General features: G+C 38.6%; 1 protein-coding gene across 6 annotated transcripts in view; it reads right to left on the bottom strand.

The window, feature by feature from the left end:
* Nucleotides 1–1,154: 1,154 nt before the first annotated feature.
* LOC113123303 (partitioning defective 3 homolog B-like) overlaps nt 1,155–17,660 on the bottom strand; it is a 206,404-nt gene continuing 189,898 nt past the window's right edge. For 5 of the 6 annotated variants that reach the window (XM_026295230.1, XM_026295229.1, XM_026295225.1 and 2 more), the window contains exons 25-27: nt 5,646–5,861; nt 5,234–5,377; nt 1,155–5,047 (exon numbers count right to left, since the gene is read on the bottom strand). In XM_026295230.1, the coding sequence (XP_026151015.1) occupies nt 5,263–5,377; nt 5,646–5,861 (331 nt within the window). In that variant the 3' untranslated portion in view covers nt 1,155–5,047; nt 5,234–5,262. The remainder of the gene's footprint in view (nt 5,048–5,233; nt 5,378–5,645; nt 5,862–17,660) is intronic. The other variant, XM_026295228.1, reaches the window with a different exon arrangement.

The following is a 17,660-nucleotide window of genomic DNA, read 5'->3' on the forward strand; positions in this document are numbered from 1 at the left end:
TCACTTTAAGGTGTGTATTCACTTTCTTGGACAGACCTCGAATCTTCCAGCTTGTCGGACATTTGATTTTCTTCATCGGCCACTTGGCGATGAAGGTGGAGTTTCAGGAAAAGCTTGTGATAAGCATTAAGACTCATGCATACTGTAAGGTCGAGCAAAATTAAACTTAAAGCTGCTGAGACCTGCAAAGCATGATGCGAATTCTCAATGAGATCATCAGTAGCAGGAAGTGTTCATTTCACAATGCAGTGGCAAAATTAAAACTCAATACTTCACAGTGACTTAGGGAGCCAGCAATCTGGTAACTCATTCAGATAACAATCCAAAGAGCTACAAAAAAAACAGAAGCTATGGATTTAAGGTCAGATCAATCAGCAAGTCATTCTACCTTCTCTTCATTTGCTCCATTTCAGTGACATCTCTAGACTGTGAGAACAGTCCAAAGTACACTGCAATTAATCTCTGTAACCAATTTAAGTTTTGACATGCATGAATACAAACACCAGGACTTACACTCACATTATAATCAGAATAGTGAATGCTGAAAACACACACACCCACACTTAGATCTATACTGAACACTGTGCACAAAATGAACCTCAGCAGTGACTCAGGGGAATTTAATTACTTTCCTTTCCAGCTTTTCATTGGCTGAGAGGTCTGGGATATGCTAATTAAGCTTAGACTGATAAATCATTCCCTTGGCCTCTATGTCTCATTATTACTAACTTCTCTGATTGCAGCCCAAGTCCAGCACCCATGGTGTCTAATAAATAAGAAAGCACCTTATGCCACAGACTGTGACTAAATGCTTATTAATCGGATGGATATGACCTAGCAGTGGAATGGCACTATGCCAGAAGAACTCAGAAAACTTTGTGCTGCAATCAGTGTACCTTATCTCCTTTTTCTAATTGATAAATATTCTTGCATTAATTTGGGGCCAACATCTATCTCTTATCACAAAGGTACAATTTATCAGCTGCTTAAATGATGGACTAAATTGGGTTGGCAATGTTAATGATTCACCTTGCAGGGTATGGGGGACATGAGGGAAATGATTTCTCCTGACTCATATTTAATTAACCTTAGCAGATGTGCTGGGCATGCATTGTAGCTTAATCTTTAAAACATTAAAAGTATGACATCTTTGGTATTTTAAAACGAAGATTTTAATGCAAAAAAGAGAGATGTTATATACACAAATATAAAATGTAGGAAAACAGTAATAGAAATTATTGCTATTCTTACATTATAAAATGACATTTGATTTTTTTGGATAGAAGCAGTGTAATTAAAATCATATATATATTTTTAAGACAGAGGTTATTTAGTTGGTTCCTTCATACATTGTTCTCTGGTTAGTACCTTCATCTTGTGCAACTTATACTGTACTGCCAAAACCCAAAGAGCTCACAGGATGTTTGATGTGTTTACTCATGCTACACAAACTATGTTAATGTTTTTTATATTATTCTTCCAAACTTTGAAAATTGGAAAGTTGAAAACTGTTTGCACAGTTTTTCTTTTTTTCATGTAAATGGCACATATTAGAGATATTTAGGGGGAAGAAAAACTGATCAAAACTATGTAGTGTACCACTTTCTTGTAGTAGCATGGTAACAGTAGCCAAACACTCTGTGGCTTCAACGTAAAATATACCAGCAACACCAACTATCATTAAAGAGAAATACATGGGAAATAAATGTTTGCGAAACGTTACATACATGTGAATTGTGTATTAATATCAGAGGAATAACAATAAAAACACTTTCATGTAATGTTCACATCTTATAATTTAGCTCAAACAAGCTTCACCAGGCACTGAACCAGTATCTTCCACCTTGGCTTCCTGTTCATTTTGTCCTGATGAGTGTTGCTTTTAATGACGACACAAAATTCATCCATTTGACCCCGGCGGATCATTTTCTCTCTCTGGAGCACCATGTCCACTCTTTAACATACTGTAACTCATAGAAAACTGTGATTAACCTAAAGTAATAAAATTGACCATTTGGTGGTGAACAGAACTCTTTGTTTTTAGTGCACTGGCTAAGCATTGACACATTTTAACTCAGCAGTGGAGATTATTAGTTGCAATGCCTCATCGCTCATCACCCACAACATCCTGGTAGTGGAAAACAACTTCTGTCCACTACAGTGTTACAGCTCAGCCAAAGAGTGACTGATCCAACAGGGCATATGAATGATTTCATTGTTGTTTCCCTGGGCTCTGTGTCTGACAGGTGAGTCGGCCACCACAGCAATCTTTTAAAAACAAATAACTGCTTTTTCAGTAAGACTGTGATGGTTAGACTTGTAAGTTTAAATTCCATAGTGGTGATAAAAAGTGACAACAGCAAGAACAGAAAGAAATTATTGTAAGTATTCAGTCAATTCACCCCTGTAAGCCACCTCCTACTGCAGAACAACTGCCGTCTGAGGTTTTATGAACCTTTATTCTTTCCTTTGCTCTTCTTCCTCAATCAAACCAGCCTGACTCACAAAGACATCATTGCACAGCAGCTGTTTTTACCATTTCTTCAACCTCCCCCCATCAACACTTTCAATCTATTACTCATTTCTTTAGTCTCTCTTTATGACTCCCCCTTTTTTCTAAGCCCTTTTTGTTTGTCTTCCATCTTTGCTTCTCTTTTCATCACGTCCAGTCCTTTCTCTGCTTTCTCCCTTCTTCTGTCTAAATCCTTATTCCTTCTTTCTGCCCGACGACCTAATCTAATCTAATCTAATCTAATCTAATCTAATCTAATCTAATCAAGCTCCAGATTTTTCTAGCAAGCAGGTAAATGAAATGGTCAATACAACACATACTTCACATTCTTTCATATGGGTTTCAGTCAGATTAGTCTCACCATTCACTTTAGTGGCATTTCATCCTCAGTATTAACATAAACTCAATTCGCCAATTCCTGAAATGTCATTTAAACATTTAATCTCCATTGAAATTAATACTGCTGAGCATTGTAGAATGAAACAGAAATGCTATGCTACACTCTCTTAGTTTCGCTTAATTGATGGTTTAGTAAGTGGCTTAATGGATATACACTATGGTGCAGCAAAGAGAAGAGTACTCTGAAACCCAATTCATGTTTCAACAGGCCTTGTGTGCACTTCATCACACAGTGATGCCTACGCCACCAGGTCACAGAGATGTGCAATGAATCCTTCACATCCAAGCTAGAGCACATAGTGTACACAGACAACACAGAGACAAAGAGGCTGGTCAGTAATACACAGTGAAATTGAGCTCTACAACTCAACACCTGCCCCAAAAAAGAAAAGCCATTTCAGCACATTGCAGTGGTTTGAAAGACTGAAAGTTTTGTTCATTAACTTTATTCACCTTACACTGTTAAGTTCAGCCCCATTATGACATACATGCTCATCCCTAATAATTCAGCTGTTTTAAAAAGGAGATGTTTTGAAAGAGATGCAGTCTAAATACTAGAAGTTAGTCCCAATAGAAAGAAAGGGAGTTTTAAAAAGCTTTGGTTTGTGTATACTGCCTATTACAAAATGATCTCCCTGGTCCTAACAGTGCTTCTTACAGAATGTCAGCGTTTATAGTTTGATACTAGCATAGTGATAAGAATTGGGTGTCTGACAGAAAACCAAAAACTATCACCAAAAAGCATAAACACCAGTGTTGCTGGAACGATTCGATAAACAGAAGATGGCTCTATGGATTGCGTACATGTGAATGTCAAAATGAAATCCATTCAAGTTTATCATACATTTAAGTTGAAGTCATTTTATATAAAGATGACTATTCAAAGATAAACTCAAGTCATATAATGGCAATATGCCCCGAAATGAATATGAATAAATGTGAATGTGAGATTTTACTGCTACTACGGGCTTTGAAACATTATCTTGGGACCCCTTTAACGCAGCAACAGTCATTGGAAACCAACAGACAGGCAGGGTTTCAGATTATATCTATGCAACGCAACCAAAGAATTATTAAAATCATATTATTGCACTTAAAGATAATACATACAGTGCTCTACTGTGCACTTCAATTATTAAAGTTTTCATAATTCACTGACAGTACAAAAAGTGATAACACACAAGACAAATTTTGTACTCTCATAAAGACTGGTATAGTGGCGTTCTCCCTGTTTGGCAATAGGCCTAAAAATGAGCATACTGTAACTACAGTCCAAGCTCATAATGTTAGTTTGGTGTGAATCAATATAGTCTCACTGTATAATGCTACTTTTAGAATGACGACTTTAGTGTTTCAGCAGCAAAGACTGACATTGTCATACTAACCTGTTGCTGTCCATCACAGCTTTGATCATTTTGACTTTTTCCAGCAACCTACATCTGAACCCACTCTCAAGGGGACATTCAAAGCTCTAAACTAACATTTATGTAAACCTGAACTGCTTCAGTACGGAGAATAAATTTGGCTTAATCACAACCAAGTAATAACACTGAAATATGTTACATATCTATGTGAATGGTACCGTAACTAAGGTTAATTTTATTCATGTTACTTTTTATGACATTTCATTTTTTGTCTTGTTGGCGGAGCAGCAATATTGAGAGTGTAGAGCTGTATGTATGCACTTAAGTGGCTTAATTTAAATGAATCCAATACTTTTGTGCCTCTGCCTCTTGAAAGAGACCATATATTTGAAGAATAGTAAGTAAAGTAAGCAGAAGGAACTGCTAATTTTATATAACTCCAAGCAATTAAAATGACTTCAAACAACAAGATATTAAAATGTCTATAATTAACCTCTTTTACCTTGCTTGTCTGTGTATTTCCACATACCCCAAGCAGTGTAAACAGCGTTTGATAATGAAAAATTATTCATATCACACCATAAGAGGTTACTTTTGGAGTACCAAATGCAGAAAGGCTGTACATTTTGTTTGATTTCATTTCTGGACCTGATTTGTCTACACAGCTGCAGTCATGACGTTCTTCTGTCTTGGGTCGGTTTGGTGTTTTTGTTGATGTCTTCCTCTGTCCCCAGTATAGCCATAATGGTCTGGACTGGGGTCCATCAGTTACCTGTAACCAATCAAACATGTATTTAGGCTTGTGAACTCACTTAAATTCTAGTACTGTAAAATTAAATTCCAAATAGCTCTTTATCAAAGAGTGAGACATAATTTAAAAATGCATTTTGTTTTGTAATGAAGTTGATGAACTCACTCATTTGTGAAACAAAGGAGGATTTTAGGTCTCAGAATTTACCTGGGATTGTCTTCATCCACTAATCGCTCCTACCTGTAGCCTCCACCCCCAGTTCCACGTGTCATAGTGTCGTACCGTAGTCCACGAAGAGGAGGGGTAGGAGATGGGGGCACATCTTGTCGCAAGGGCCCTCTTTGCTGGGAGCTGTGATTATAAAAACAGGGTCACAATGCTGGGAGCAGAAAACAAGTAGGGTGAAAACAGCAGAAGCAGAAAGATGATAAAGTGTCAATGAGGGAACTGACAGTGTGAAGACAGTCAATATCTCCATAAATACAGTAAACGAAATAATGGCCATGTACACAGACAAAGGACTCCAAATACTTTAAGTCTTACTCATGTTTGAGGTTGACCTTTATGTGTAGAGTCATGTGGTATAAATGTACATAGCACCTGCCTTGCATATGCTTACCTTGGGTGGGGGTAGTAGCCTGGATCAATGCCCCGAGGGTCACCTGGCCGTGGGTATGGTTGGCCAGGTGGGTAGCCAGGGTAAGACGGACCAGACTGGGAGCTGGGGTTAGAGTAGGAGTGGGACTGGGAGTAGCCCTGTGGGCCCTGGGGAGGTCCAGGGTAATGGCCAGACCAGGGCTGCATGGGGTAGTCAGCAGAATCCAAAGGGCCCCGTCTAAAGAAGGGACCACATTTTTGAAACAAGAGATAGCATAAGAAAAGTTTTAAGAAACCTAACAAGTCAGCTTCTAAATATAAGAAAATAAAAAACTTGCATTGCAAAACACAAAGTTACATGTCAAGAAAGGTCCATTTATTTTCTTAAAAAAATGCATTTAACGTCACTTTTTCTCTACCAGTTATAACATCGGTTAGGTAAATCCCAGTTCCCCAAAGTGCATCTAAATTTTCCTCATCTGCATCTTAGAGAGAGAACTCAAGGAAACATGCTTAACTGTCCAATAACCAACTGATTTCCAATAAAAGGGGTGTTTCAATCCATAAAGGACTTCTGCAAAGGATGGTCTCATGTATCATTGCTCATGGCTGCTCCAGGCAGCTTCCTTGCTCCTCACTCCCTCAGGAATGGCAGCACTAGGATGGTCTTCAAGATGGCCGACCAGAACTAAGTCCGTTTTGACTAAGGATTGAGAATGAATGATCAAATAAGGGAATTAGGATGTAGCCACTGAATCACACCATGACGAGTGGGATAGGTTCCACTGAGCTGCACATCTTTTAACAGATTGTGACTCTATACACCGTGTTGTCAATGAAAAGAAACATTTGTTATTATTTTTGTACATTGCTAATGTTAGGGAAGTGAAAACAAACGTGATTTGCCTGCATCGCACAATCCAAAGTTGCAGTTTTAACTCATCGCTCTGCCTAAAATTGCTCACTCTGAAACAAATCATCAGCTAATTGCAGGCACTGTAAGCACTGTTAGTTTATTGTTTTGTTTGTGATGTTCTTTTCATGTGTTTTAATAAGAAAATATCAGGAAATTCACTTACTGTCAGTTTCTCTGGTAAATCTGTCAACTAAACGGCTGAAATATTCATGAAAATCTGCTAACAGCTATTTGTTTTGGACTAGAGAGAGAAGTGAAAAAGAGGGAGAGGCGCCCGCTCCCCACACACACATACACACACACGCACACACACACACACACACACACACACACACACACACGGAGTCTCAGCCAAAGATCACATAGCAACAGAATTTAAGTGACATGTGACAGTAGGCTAGGGCTCAGTTAACATGCATGCAAAGCACACACACAGCTGTGGTAATCCAGTCCAGTCCTGTTAATAGATATTGATGTCTTGTGCCCAGTGGCAAGCAAGTACACAAACATGTTGTCCACATTGCTAACATTATGAGGTATTACATTTTATCTCGCTGTCTTTCTGTCTTCTCATTTCTACATTTGTTTCTGATTCTCTCTGCCTCACTTTCAATCTCTTCTATTCTCTCATTTTAAATGTTGCTTTAGTCCAAATCTGTTTTTGAATGCAAATGTGTATTTATGCTTGTTTGCATATGCGACCTTACTTGTAAAACTGATCAATTATTCAAAATATCCAGTACACTGGAGATTCTGATTTCTTTGTATTGTATTCTTCAAAATAATGCACTTGTGTTAAAATGTGTTTAGAATCATGTTACTTTTACCAGTTGTCATGACACTTATCACTGATATGAAGAGTTGAGTGGGTGGGGCTTCACAACCTCCAACCAATCACAGTTTTGACCTGTTGCTTCTTGCCTGGAGATAATGTGAATGTGCGCATAACCATGGAGACAGACTGAATGAATCAAACACAGATTTGTACTCAATACTTACACAGAATGCGCACACACACACCCACACACAGAGTGCTGGTGGTCTCCCTTCAGACGCCTGTGTGTGTCATTCTGGGTGGTCAGTGGAAAGTGTCTAACTAACTACATGCCCATCATGTTTGGGATGTCTGCTTCTTCCCCTCCTGGCTCCATGTCCGTCATGAGAGCGTGTGTGTATGTGTGTGAGCACATCACATTTCTGCTTCACTGTCAGCGTATTTGCAATCTGTGTTCTAGTTTTTGATTTCTTCTGCTACAATTACTGTAAGTCACTCTGCATATCAGCTACATGTCTCAAATGTCTCTCTTCCTGATAGTCACAGCCGTTTTGTCTACTTCTGCCGGAAAGACTACCAACACGTCAGTCTGCCAGCTGCCCCATCTGTCCATGTGTCTGCCTCTCTCTCCCTCTCTCTTTTTAAAAGATGTATAACAAGTCTGCCTGCCAGCCAATCTGTATGGATTGCTATTTACCCCTGAGCCTCTGTATATACGACCTGTGCCCATATCGGTCAGTCAGTCCGTCAGACAGCATTTGGACCTTGGTCACAATAATGTCAGTGAGGGAGTGATAAGAGCAGTGGAAAGGTGACGGGGAGGTGAAGAAGGCAGGTTAGAGAGGAAGAGAGGGTTAAGAGAGAAAGAATGAAGCGAGGAGAAAGTGAATGAAGCAGTGACATCCAGATGCAGAATGAAAATAAGAAGAGGGAGAAACAAAAAGGAGCAATAGGGAGTAAGAAAAAAGAAGTAACATTGATATTAGGACAGCCTGCCTCCTGAGGTGTGCTGTCCTAATATCAGTGTTACTTCATACATTTTTTTTAAGGAATTAGCATCCAATTATATGGATTTCAATAGACAAGTTGAACACGTAGTCAAAGTTATTCAGTAAGAAAAAACTTTAAATCAACAACAGCAGCTTTTCTGAAGAAACACTAATTAGATTTTACCTGGTTAGAGTGTACCAGGATTTATTGTAAGTGTTCTGCTTTCTGATCACTTTGCAAAATTACAGATGTTTTTAATCAAAAAAGTATATGCTGAGAAAATGAGATGAAGCAGAAAGGACCAGTCGGCCATGAGACAAGTTAAAGATGGGAAAAATGTGTAATGCGAAATGAATGAAGAAGAAGGGAAATAGTGAGATGAAAAAAGAAAAGGAAATGAGACGAGAAGGAAGGATGAGTGAGAGGCTTAAAAAGACACTGAATATTTAATTCCACCTCATTAAGTTTTTTTGTTGGACCTCTGATCTTTCACTGGGCCCAGATATAAAGAACTGTGCTGGTTAGCACGACTAGCCAAATGCCAAACTTTTGTTTTGTTCCAGTTTGTGACATTTGCGGGCTTTTGCCATTTTGCCTAAACATTGGTTAATTAAAAAACAGTCAACACCCGAATCAGTAATGACAATAATAATTATCTGCAGCCCTAGAGTCTTATGAGCGTTTCCATATTGTGAATAGAGTAGAATTCCAGTGGGAATCTTTTGGGAATCCACTGTAAATCCGGTGGCGAGTTTGGAATTCTCCCTCCAGGAACCCAGTCAGCAGTGCACAGCAGCTGGGGATTACAGAGTAATGAGGATGGACCCCATTACTGGCACACACATGCACACACACATACTGTACAGTCTCAGAACATACACAGACAACATAACATTTTACATAAACACACTAAACAGAACACACACATTGAAAACCTTAACTTAAAATGCAGCTCCAAATTACCCCCTCCCAAACCCCACACACCCTAGAGGAGGCAAATTGGCGCACAGCTGGAGAAGAGTTAACACCAAATGAGAAGGCTGGTGGTCTATGTGTGTGTGCAGAAGTGTGTGTGTTTGAGAGCAAGAGAGAGAGAGAGGAACAGATAGAAAGAGGGAAACCAATCTACTGATAAGAACAAACCCTTGGCACATGCAACAACCAGTTTAACAGACAGCAATCATAAAACAATCTAAAACATTATGAACAGAACCACTAGTGAAATTAATCTCCTTTATCTGTTTAAGGATGACTTCCTTAACATTGTGAGTTATGTAAACAGCACACTCAGTGTGTGTTTGAAAGGATAATTGGAAAGACTTTTCTCCATGGCAAGCATGACAGTAATTGAGAGTGATGTGATCCTTTCCAATTCCCTGATATTTAAGAGATTTCTCATGGATTTAGGGAGAAAACAAGGAGTTGTTATATGTCCTCTGCACCTGCAGCTCTCTCTCATAAACACACATACTTTCACTTACTTCATGCAAAAGGGCTGAATACAGCTGCTACACACACACACACTCTCTCACACACACACACACAGACACACACACAAATACACAGCCATCTATCATTTCAACATATCTCAGAGAGACACAAATATCTTTAAGAAAGAGAGAAAAGATGTAGTGTTGTGACACCGCACATTAAAAAACTCCTGAGAGCCACATCGCAGATGGATTGTCTCAATAAAACCAAACACTAGAGCACAAACACAAACAACACTGTCTCAAAATGGGAATAAAGGAAGTTTGAGAACAGAAGGGTGAGGGTTAGTGAAGGTGGGAAAAAATGGGCGTGGGAGTGAGGGGATAAAGAGTGATATTTAAAGTGAGTGAAAGAGGAGCGAAAAGAAAATGAGGGAGTACTGCGGCTTTAATTCAGTTATTTTTTATGAGTCTTTACAGACCGGAGTCCTCACCTTGTTTTGATATCCATTTAAAATAAATTTTAGGTTTAAGGTTGGGAAAGTACTTCATATATTCATATTGCATTTAACAGTGTCAGATTCTTTGTCAATGAGAGTCAGGGTATTTTGACAGTCTGGTAATAAAACAGATTAATAGCTCAAACTGCTGCCATAATGTCATTTTGTGAGCCACAGTGAAAATGGAGCTGCTGTGATGTAATGTCCCTGGAGTTAAACTAACTTTAACTTAGTTTCATCTTCCTAATGTGATACTTCATTATGGAGCTTTAATCACAGAGCCATCACAGTCCAAACAATGAGGCAATAAAAACTTAAGTGAAAAATAATGAAGGGTGGAGAAATAGTTTATCATGTGTCCAAGGAAGGGTACGAAAAGACAGGAAAGTCTATTTGCATGAAGACTCTACCAGAATTAAAATGAAGCTTGTGCTACATCTTAGGCTTCTTACGAGGTACATTAAATATTAGCTCTGACTGGTTTAGAAAAAAATGTTCAAGTTTAATACATCGATATAATGTAAGTTATATCACTGACTTAGTTATAAAATTGCCTAATGAAAGAAAATCATCATCAAAATCATCTAGTACTCAGGAAAATGAAAAAGTAGACTGATCAACACATGGAAATAAGACTTGACTTGTCTAATGGACCTGCCAGCTGTCAAAGTGCGGGTCATGAAAAGCATATATATAAAATGGGTCCTCGAGCTATCTGGTCTCCTTCTACAACATTACTTATTAAAAAGGACACTTTAATGTTAACTCAATAAATAAAAAGCTTTAAAACATTGGATAAGTTTCAAGAAAAAAAATCCTTGTTCATTAATATGCACATTTATCTTCCGAAGTACTTCAAATCCAATTATATCATCTGATCCTTAGGGGGATTCTGAGATGTAATTCTGAAGTTTCTGTTATGTGTTCTTAATTACCATGTTTACTAGAGTGCAGAAAGGTGCCAAGCAAGCATAAAATACCTTTGCAACAATACAACAGTGGTGCCACAGAAAAGAGTAAATGCACGACAAATGTAGAAATTTAACTTACAATCGTAAATTAGTGGTTTTCAGAAGAAGTTAACCACAATTCTCAGGCATTAAGCAGGAAGGTAAGAGTTTCCATGTGATTAGCAGTTGTCTCTGTTTGGCTAAGTAAAATCCCTCTGAGCTGCTGGGTGAGCACACTGCACAGGTACAGTTTATGGCATCTGGAATGGTCTTAACCATGGGTAGTGAAAAAACAAACTCAAACAGAGCCAAGTCATTAAGAGTGACACTTTAAGCAGCAGATGAAGTTTTTTATTAGGAGTTTTATTAGGAGAAGCCCAATAAGACACTAAGCTCTTTTACTACTTATAGTTAAGTGGTTACATACTGTCTCTGAAGGTGTGTATATGGCAGAGATTGTCTTCTGTTGGTTCAGCTGTCATTGGGGTTTGTATTGGTGCTTGAGTGTGTGTGTACATGTGTGTGGGTTAGAGACCCCTAAACCTTCCTTGACTCCTGACCTCTTAAAGTCACATGACACTCCATCAATTCCCACCACCACCTAGAAGATGGGGTCAAAGGTTAAGCAAGGGTATTACCAACCAGGATTAGGGGGCATACCATATATGCCACTCAAAACCTCAGTACCATTTCCATTTGGTTGAGGATAGGGTGACTGACAACTCTGAAACTTCAATGAAAGCAAATCTAACTTCAGTTTTTATTCTTGTGCATGTTACTGATGAGAGTTAAACAGAATTTGCAGGTCTTATCACAGCCTTGTTGAGGAGGGCAGAGTTTACACTCCCCTGGCCAAATCTGAGGTGCCTGTTTTTACAAATTCACTTAAAACTAGATTTAGGAAACTATTTGTGAAAGAAAAATTATACCAAACTTGCTAAAATCTCTCCTGCTAGAATTCTGGAAACTGTGGGCCTTTGACTGAACTCTGAAGTAAACAAGACCAGCTGCTGCTAGCCAGTGTAGGCTACTGTAAACACTAGGATGTGAGTTAGCCCTAGTAATAATAGCAGGGTTAAAGCATTACAAATACAATAATGTTAATTACACTGTTTTGTTTTTGTTCTACCATAACAATCAGCTTGAACGTCTCTTGGACATGCAACACAGCAGTTAAGATTTACGCTTGAATGTTTGTACCTTCAAACCTTCATACAAGACAAAATAGCTCATGGATGAGGACTAAATAACAAGTTTGGAAAACATATCTAACACTAGTCTGACTGGTGTTGATGGAGTATAAACTTTTCCAAACCTAACAAAGGACCAGCCCAGAGCAGCTATTAATCAAAGAACAGAATAGAAGAAAGTCCAAGCCTGCCACACTGAAATACAAACATGAATACCAAGCACATTTATGTCACTCAGTTGGTAAGAAAGTTTGGGTGGAGGGTTAAGAGCTTGAAAAAAATTAGGATGAGACATTCTTTCACTTGGGATTCTTTTATCAACTACAATGAAGATTCAATCTTTTGTTTCTCAATCTGCCTACTAATTGTGTGTTTGGTCTACGTGCCAAAGATTTAATTACTGACGGCTTCACAGTGGGGGCAAGTTAGTGTTAAATACGACTATCCAACAAGGGGTTTACAGGCAAAGAGCAGACCACTAAAGTCTAAAATCTTCATCTTAATTCCTTTCAAACATGCAAAGAAAAAAAGGACAGAGAGAAGGCAGATGAATGTAAAGAGGATAAGAAGTCGGTGTAAACAGAAGACAAAGAGGTGTGACTGCAGAGGGTTGAACCAGACAGGAGAGGCAAAAAAGGAGGAAGAGTATAGAAAAGACAAAGATGAGGACAAGAAGGTGTATAGGAGTAAACCTGAATTCCAAGAAGCTCTACATTAGCCTGGGAAGGCATGAAGTTTACAAGCCATTGAAAAGGCTCTGACAGAGAAGACAAGGGAGATACGTTTGAAGAGAAAGATGAGGAAAACGTTGGTGTAGAATGAAAGGAAATAGTCATAAATAGCCAGTTTAGATTTGAAAGCTTATTGAAAAAATGGATGATTAGCAAGTACAGGAGACTGAGTCTCTCAGATGAAAACAGAAGAAACGCATAAAAGAAGAAGGAAGAAAGGAGCAGACATAGGGGGCAATGGAGATGAAGAGAAGAGAAAAAGGCAGGGAATCAAGTGCTGCCCTCCAGAGAGCTGCCATGCTGAAGGTCAGCATCTGCTGAGAATAATGGGTCCTACTTTAGAGGACACACACACACACACACACACACACACACAGCTAGACGTGTGTTCGTACAGTTCACATCTGAATGAAACCAAACACCTTTCATGGGTTTTCTATCCTTCTTTGTCAAATATGATTAATCCGCCTGGATATCATGAATTACAAACTAACCGGTCCAGGAAACTAACATGATTACATTACTCTGTGTATATGAGTGCATGTGGATACACATTTGGAAATATGCCATTTGTGTATCAGTGTATGAATGTGTGCGACTGTGAGTGTGTGAGTGTGCATAATACAAAGTACTTGCATTAAAGAACGCAGTTGAAGGGTCAGGAGGAAAAAAAGACAAAGGCAGGCAGGGAATGATGGAAAAAGAACACAGGAGGTTAAAAAGAGAACAGCAGAGAGAAAATGAAAGAGTATGGTAATACAGTAAAGTACTTACGGTGAAAAGCAGAAGGAAAAAGTGACAGCAAGAAAAAAGAAAGGAGAGAAAATGAAGTTAGAGCATAGAAAGTAAAAATAAAATAAAACAAAAGACATCTGTGAGAGAACAGAGAAACAGTACTGAAAGAAAAAGAAAAAGAAAATGAGAAAGGACAGAGGAGAAACCCATTAAACGGAAGTGAGAAGAACTGAGGGATGAGGGCCTTCCAGATGGTAGGAGACTGTTGCCTCGGAAACACAGAGAGGGCAGAACAATGGGGATTTGGAGTGGTGTTTCGTATCCCATCATAATATGGCTGTGCCATTTGGAAACTGAGCGATGAAGGTACAGCCAAAAATCAAAAAGATGATTTACTGCAGGCAGCTCCAAAAAAATTAATTCTGATCAACATTTCTAATGAGAGATAAGCTGAGGGATTACAAATCATGAAACACGCTCTGTGCTATCACACAACATGGCTGAATAGCCTTTAAAACCTTTGTTCATGTCATTTCAATTCTTTTTCCATTTCTCACTATACCTCCCATATTGTACTTAAACCACACCATTAGCAAAGTGTGCACACAAAAGCATCTTAAAATTAATTATTATTATTGACACGTGATCAACTATATTTTACCTTTGAATAGATGATGTAAAGACAGAAAACCTATTTTAGGAGAAATAGTGACAGCAGCCAAAAAAATTTAATTGAATCAATTAAATGAAATCATATCAAATAAACAATAACAAATAACTACAACATCATTTACCATGATTATTATCATTTTAGACAGTTTTGAATTAATGTTCGTGGTTTCAAACACAAAATGACTATATTTTATCCGAGTGTTTAAACACTAAAAAGGAAGACTGTTCCAGTGGTCTGTGGAAAATCTCCAAGTAGAGAAAATAGTGTAGATATCAAAACAGCTTTACAAAATGGTTGTTAGGAAATATACACTTTTGGCTACTCTGAAATATACCTCCACAAACTACATGTATTAAAAAGTTTCAATATCAGAGGAAATGATACTCTAGACAGAGTGAGAAACTTCCTATAATTGCTGCATCAAAATAAGCCCCCAAGTCATGTTAAATGGAGCAGCCAGCCATATCAACTTTTAGGCTCTCCACTGCATAAAAACGACAGAGAAAGACACATCGATCGCATTGGCAGTGAATTGGCTGCACCTTGTAAGTATTTGAATGGGCCATGTGTATTTATACTGAGTGAAATTGTGCAAACTAAAGATGACATTTAGTTATGGCAGCACCATACATAACCACTTACAGGCAGTTTAGGGGGTGACTTCCTAAGACACTATGAAATCCATTACCGATGACACTATATCCCATTCAAATAGTCCCCATCATATCACATCTTGAGCCAATAAGGCTCCACTCAACAAGATGTAATGGTTTCAGGCTGGGGACATTTTGCTCTGTGCATGACCATGGGATACAAATTGCTGACAAAATTACGATCCCTCAATAGCCACTAATTTGGTACATAAAGAAGAGGCCTGACACTGCACAACAGGGAGATGGGGGATTGTATAGGCCATGACACACACACAAGTATGGTCATATGAAAGAATGTTTACAGAGAAATACAAACAGACACAGATACAGTATATGCGTATGTATAAAGTATACATATAGTTTTGCGTGTTTTTATGATTTGTTAACCATAAACCATAAAACATATGGGCTGCAATATACGTATGCACAAGCAGCTGGCAAACCTATGGTAAACATTAAATTTCAGTTTCATCAAACACATGAATCTGAGACGCTAAATCTGAAAGTAAATGTGTTCATTCACTGACTTGACTGCCACACACTTAGTGCTTTATTTTAATGTCAAACCCTTGCCTGTTGAAGTAATATGAGCTGTTTCCTGTTTCAACAGATTCATAAATCATCATAACAATTCATGGTGCATTCCATTTGGTATCACAGAATCTGATATGAGCTCAATTTGTGCACACACTAGTCCCGTTACATGCCACCATTCCAGTAATGGGGTAAAAGAAGTTTGCATGCACGCAAAACCACATGTAATTATCATTTAACCACCCGATACAACTAAAAAATGCTTATAGCAGTACAGGAACGACAGATGGTCATTAGGCTGCCAGATGTTAACATTTCACAGCTGCAACTGTTGAAATGTATTAAGCACAGTGCATCTTCTTGTACTTTGAATAGAAGTAAAAAAACAATGTTTAACTCCTTAATGTATTTCCCACACATTTGATGATTAATTAACTGATATAAAGTAGAAACATGTTAACCATTCATTGGGTGGAACCTGAAAGAAAGACTTCCACCCTCACCATGGGTCCAGACATACAAAAGGACAGCATACTCATGCCAGGATACACTGGTCCTACAACACATTATGGGTTGTAACCCAACATTTTGGAGTCCATGATCAAGATCAAAGCTGTGACCAGAACTCTTTAAAGCAGCAACGGGTGAAGACATTAGAAATACTAGACGTAAGGAACAAGATAGGGTCAAGAGAGAGAGAGAAAAGAAGGGGGTTGAGGAGGGGAGGCAGTCTATGAGAGGCAGGGGCTTTCTTGGGATCTCCTACATCGCTAAAAAACAAGCAGGGTCTCGATGAGTCCAGATACGCACAGAAAAACAAGTGGACAATGGGCTGGTTTGTGCAGCCATTATAAAGTGGTCTGGGAAACTCTCAGGCCTGGTTGGGAGGTCTTCTCAAGAGAGATGGATGGAGAGAGGGGGAGAAAGAGAAGTGAGAGACATTCCCATTTCATTTTCCTCCTCAACAGAGTGAAACGATATTCAACAATGTCCTATTCACCCCGACTTCAGAAAAAAGGAATGGGGGTGGGGGGGTAGACAGAAAAGAAATGAAAGCAGATAGGCAGAACGTGGAGGGAAATAAATGAGGAAATACAACTAATCAGAGACACAGTGTAAGACACAGTACAACATCTGCTTTCTAATTACTAATCACCTAATTATCATTGTAATGAGGAAGTGACAGTCTTTCCAGAAACCTGAACAACAACTCTGATTGGCTCTTTTAATCCAATAACAGTAATAACAAGGACAAATGGGAAAGGGTGTTTGGCTAATCCAATTGTTTAAAGGCTGTGTTTCGAACGACTGATCGCTGTTAACGGGAATCCATAGACAGAAGAATCATGTCTCTCATCAGAGTCATCTTTATCCAGTCTACGTGCTTTAAACCAACAAGCACAAGAACAACACGTTAGTTGCTACCTAACATTAGAAGAACACACAGAAGGGTTTCAGTTTACAATACCATGTAATCCCATGGACATTAGTTCTTATTGCAGTGGTAACTGCACTGCACGACCTGCTGATGTTGACCAAAAACAGGTAACAGTTGACTGACCCCAGAATGACACATGCAGGTGCACACACATAGTTCATACATAGTATAATAAGCATGCATGCAAACAAATCAAGGACGTTATTTCCAACAGATGTAGACTGATTCTCAAACATTAACCCAGACTTAGAGAGTCCTTTACCACTCTGAAACTTTGGGTTAAAGTATCTTTCAAGGTTTGATTGAAGACATGAATGTTTTCTAAAATACACTTTTCTCTTTATTTTGGTTTCAGGTCTCTGCACTAGTATTTAATGAAATGAAAACTGTGCAGCCTTATTACATGTCTGCCCTTAAAGCACACAAATGTAAATTCCAATCTTAGTCTTAACCAAGCTATTAAGTTTCAACGTTTTAAATGTTTGAAATTAAAATTGGTCGTCATATGGGCAGAGGGTGCAG

This window comes from Mastacembelus armatus, chromosome 21 (assembly GCF_900324485.2).
Source record: "Mastacembelus armatus chromosome 21, fMasArm1.2, whole genome shotgun sequence".
In the NCBI taxonomy this organism is placed as follows: domain Eukaryota; kingdom Metazoa; phylum Chordata; class Actinopteri; order Synbranchiformes; family Mastacembelidae; genus Mastacembelus; species Mastacembelus armatus.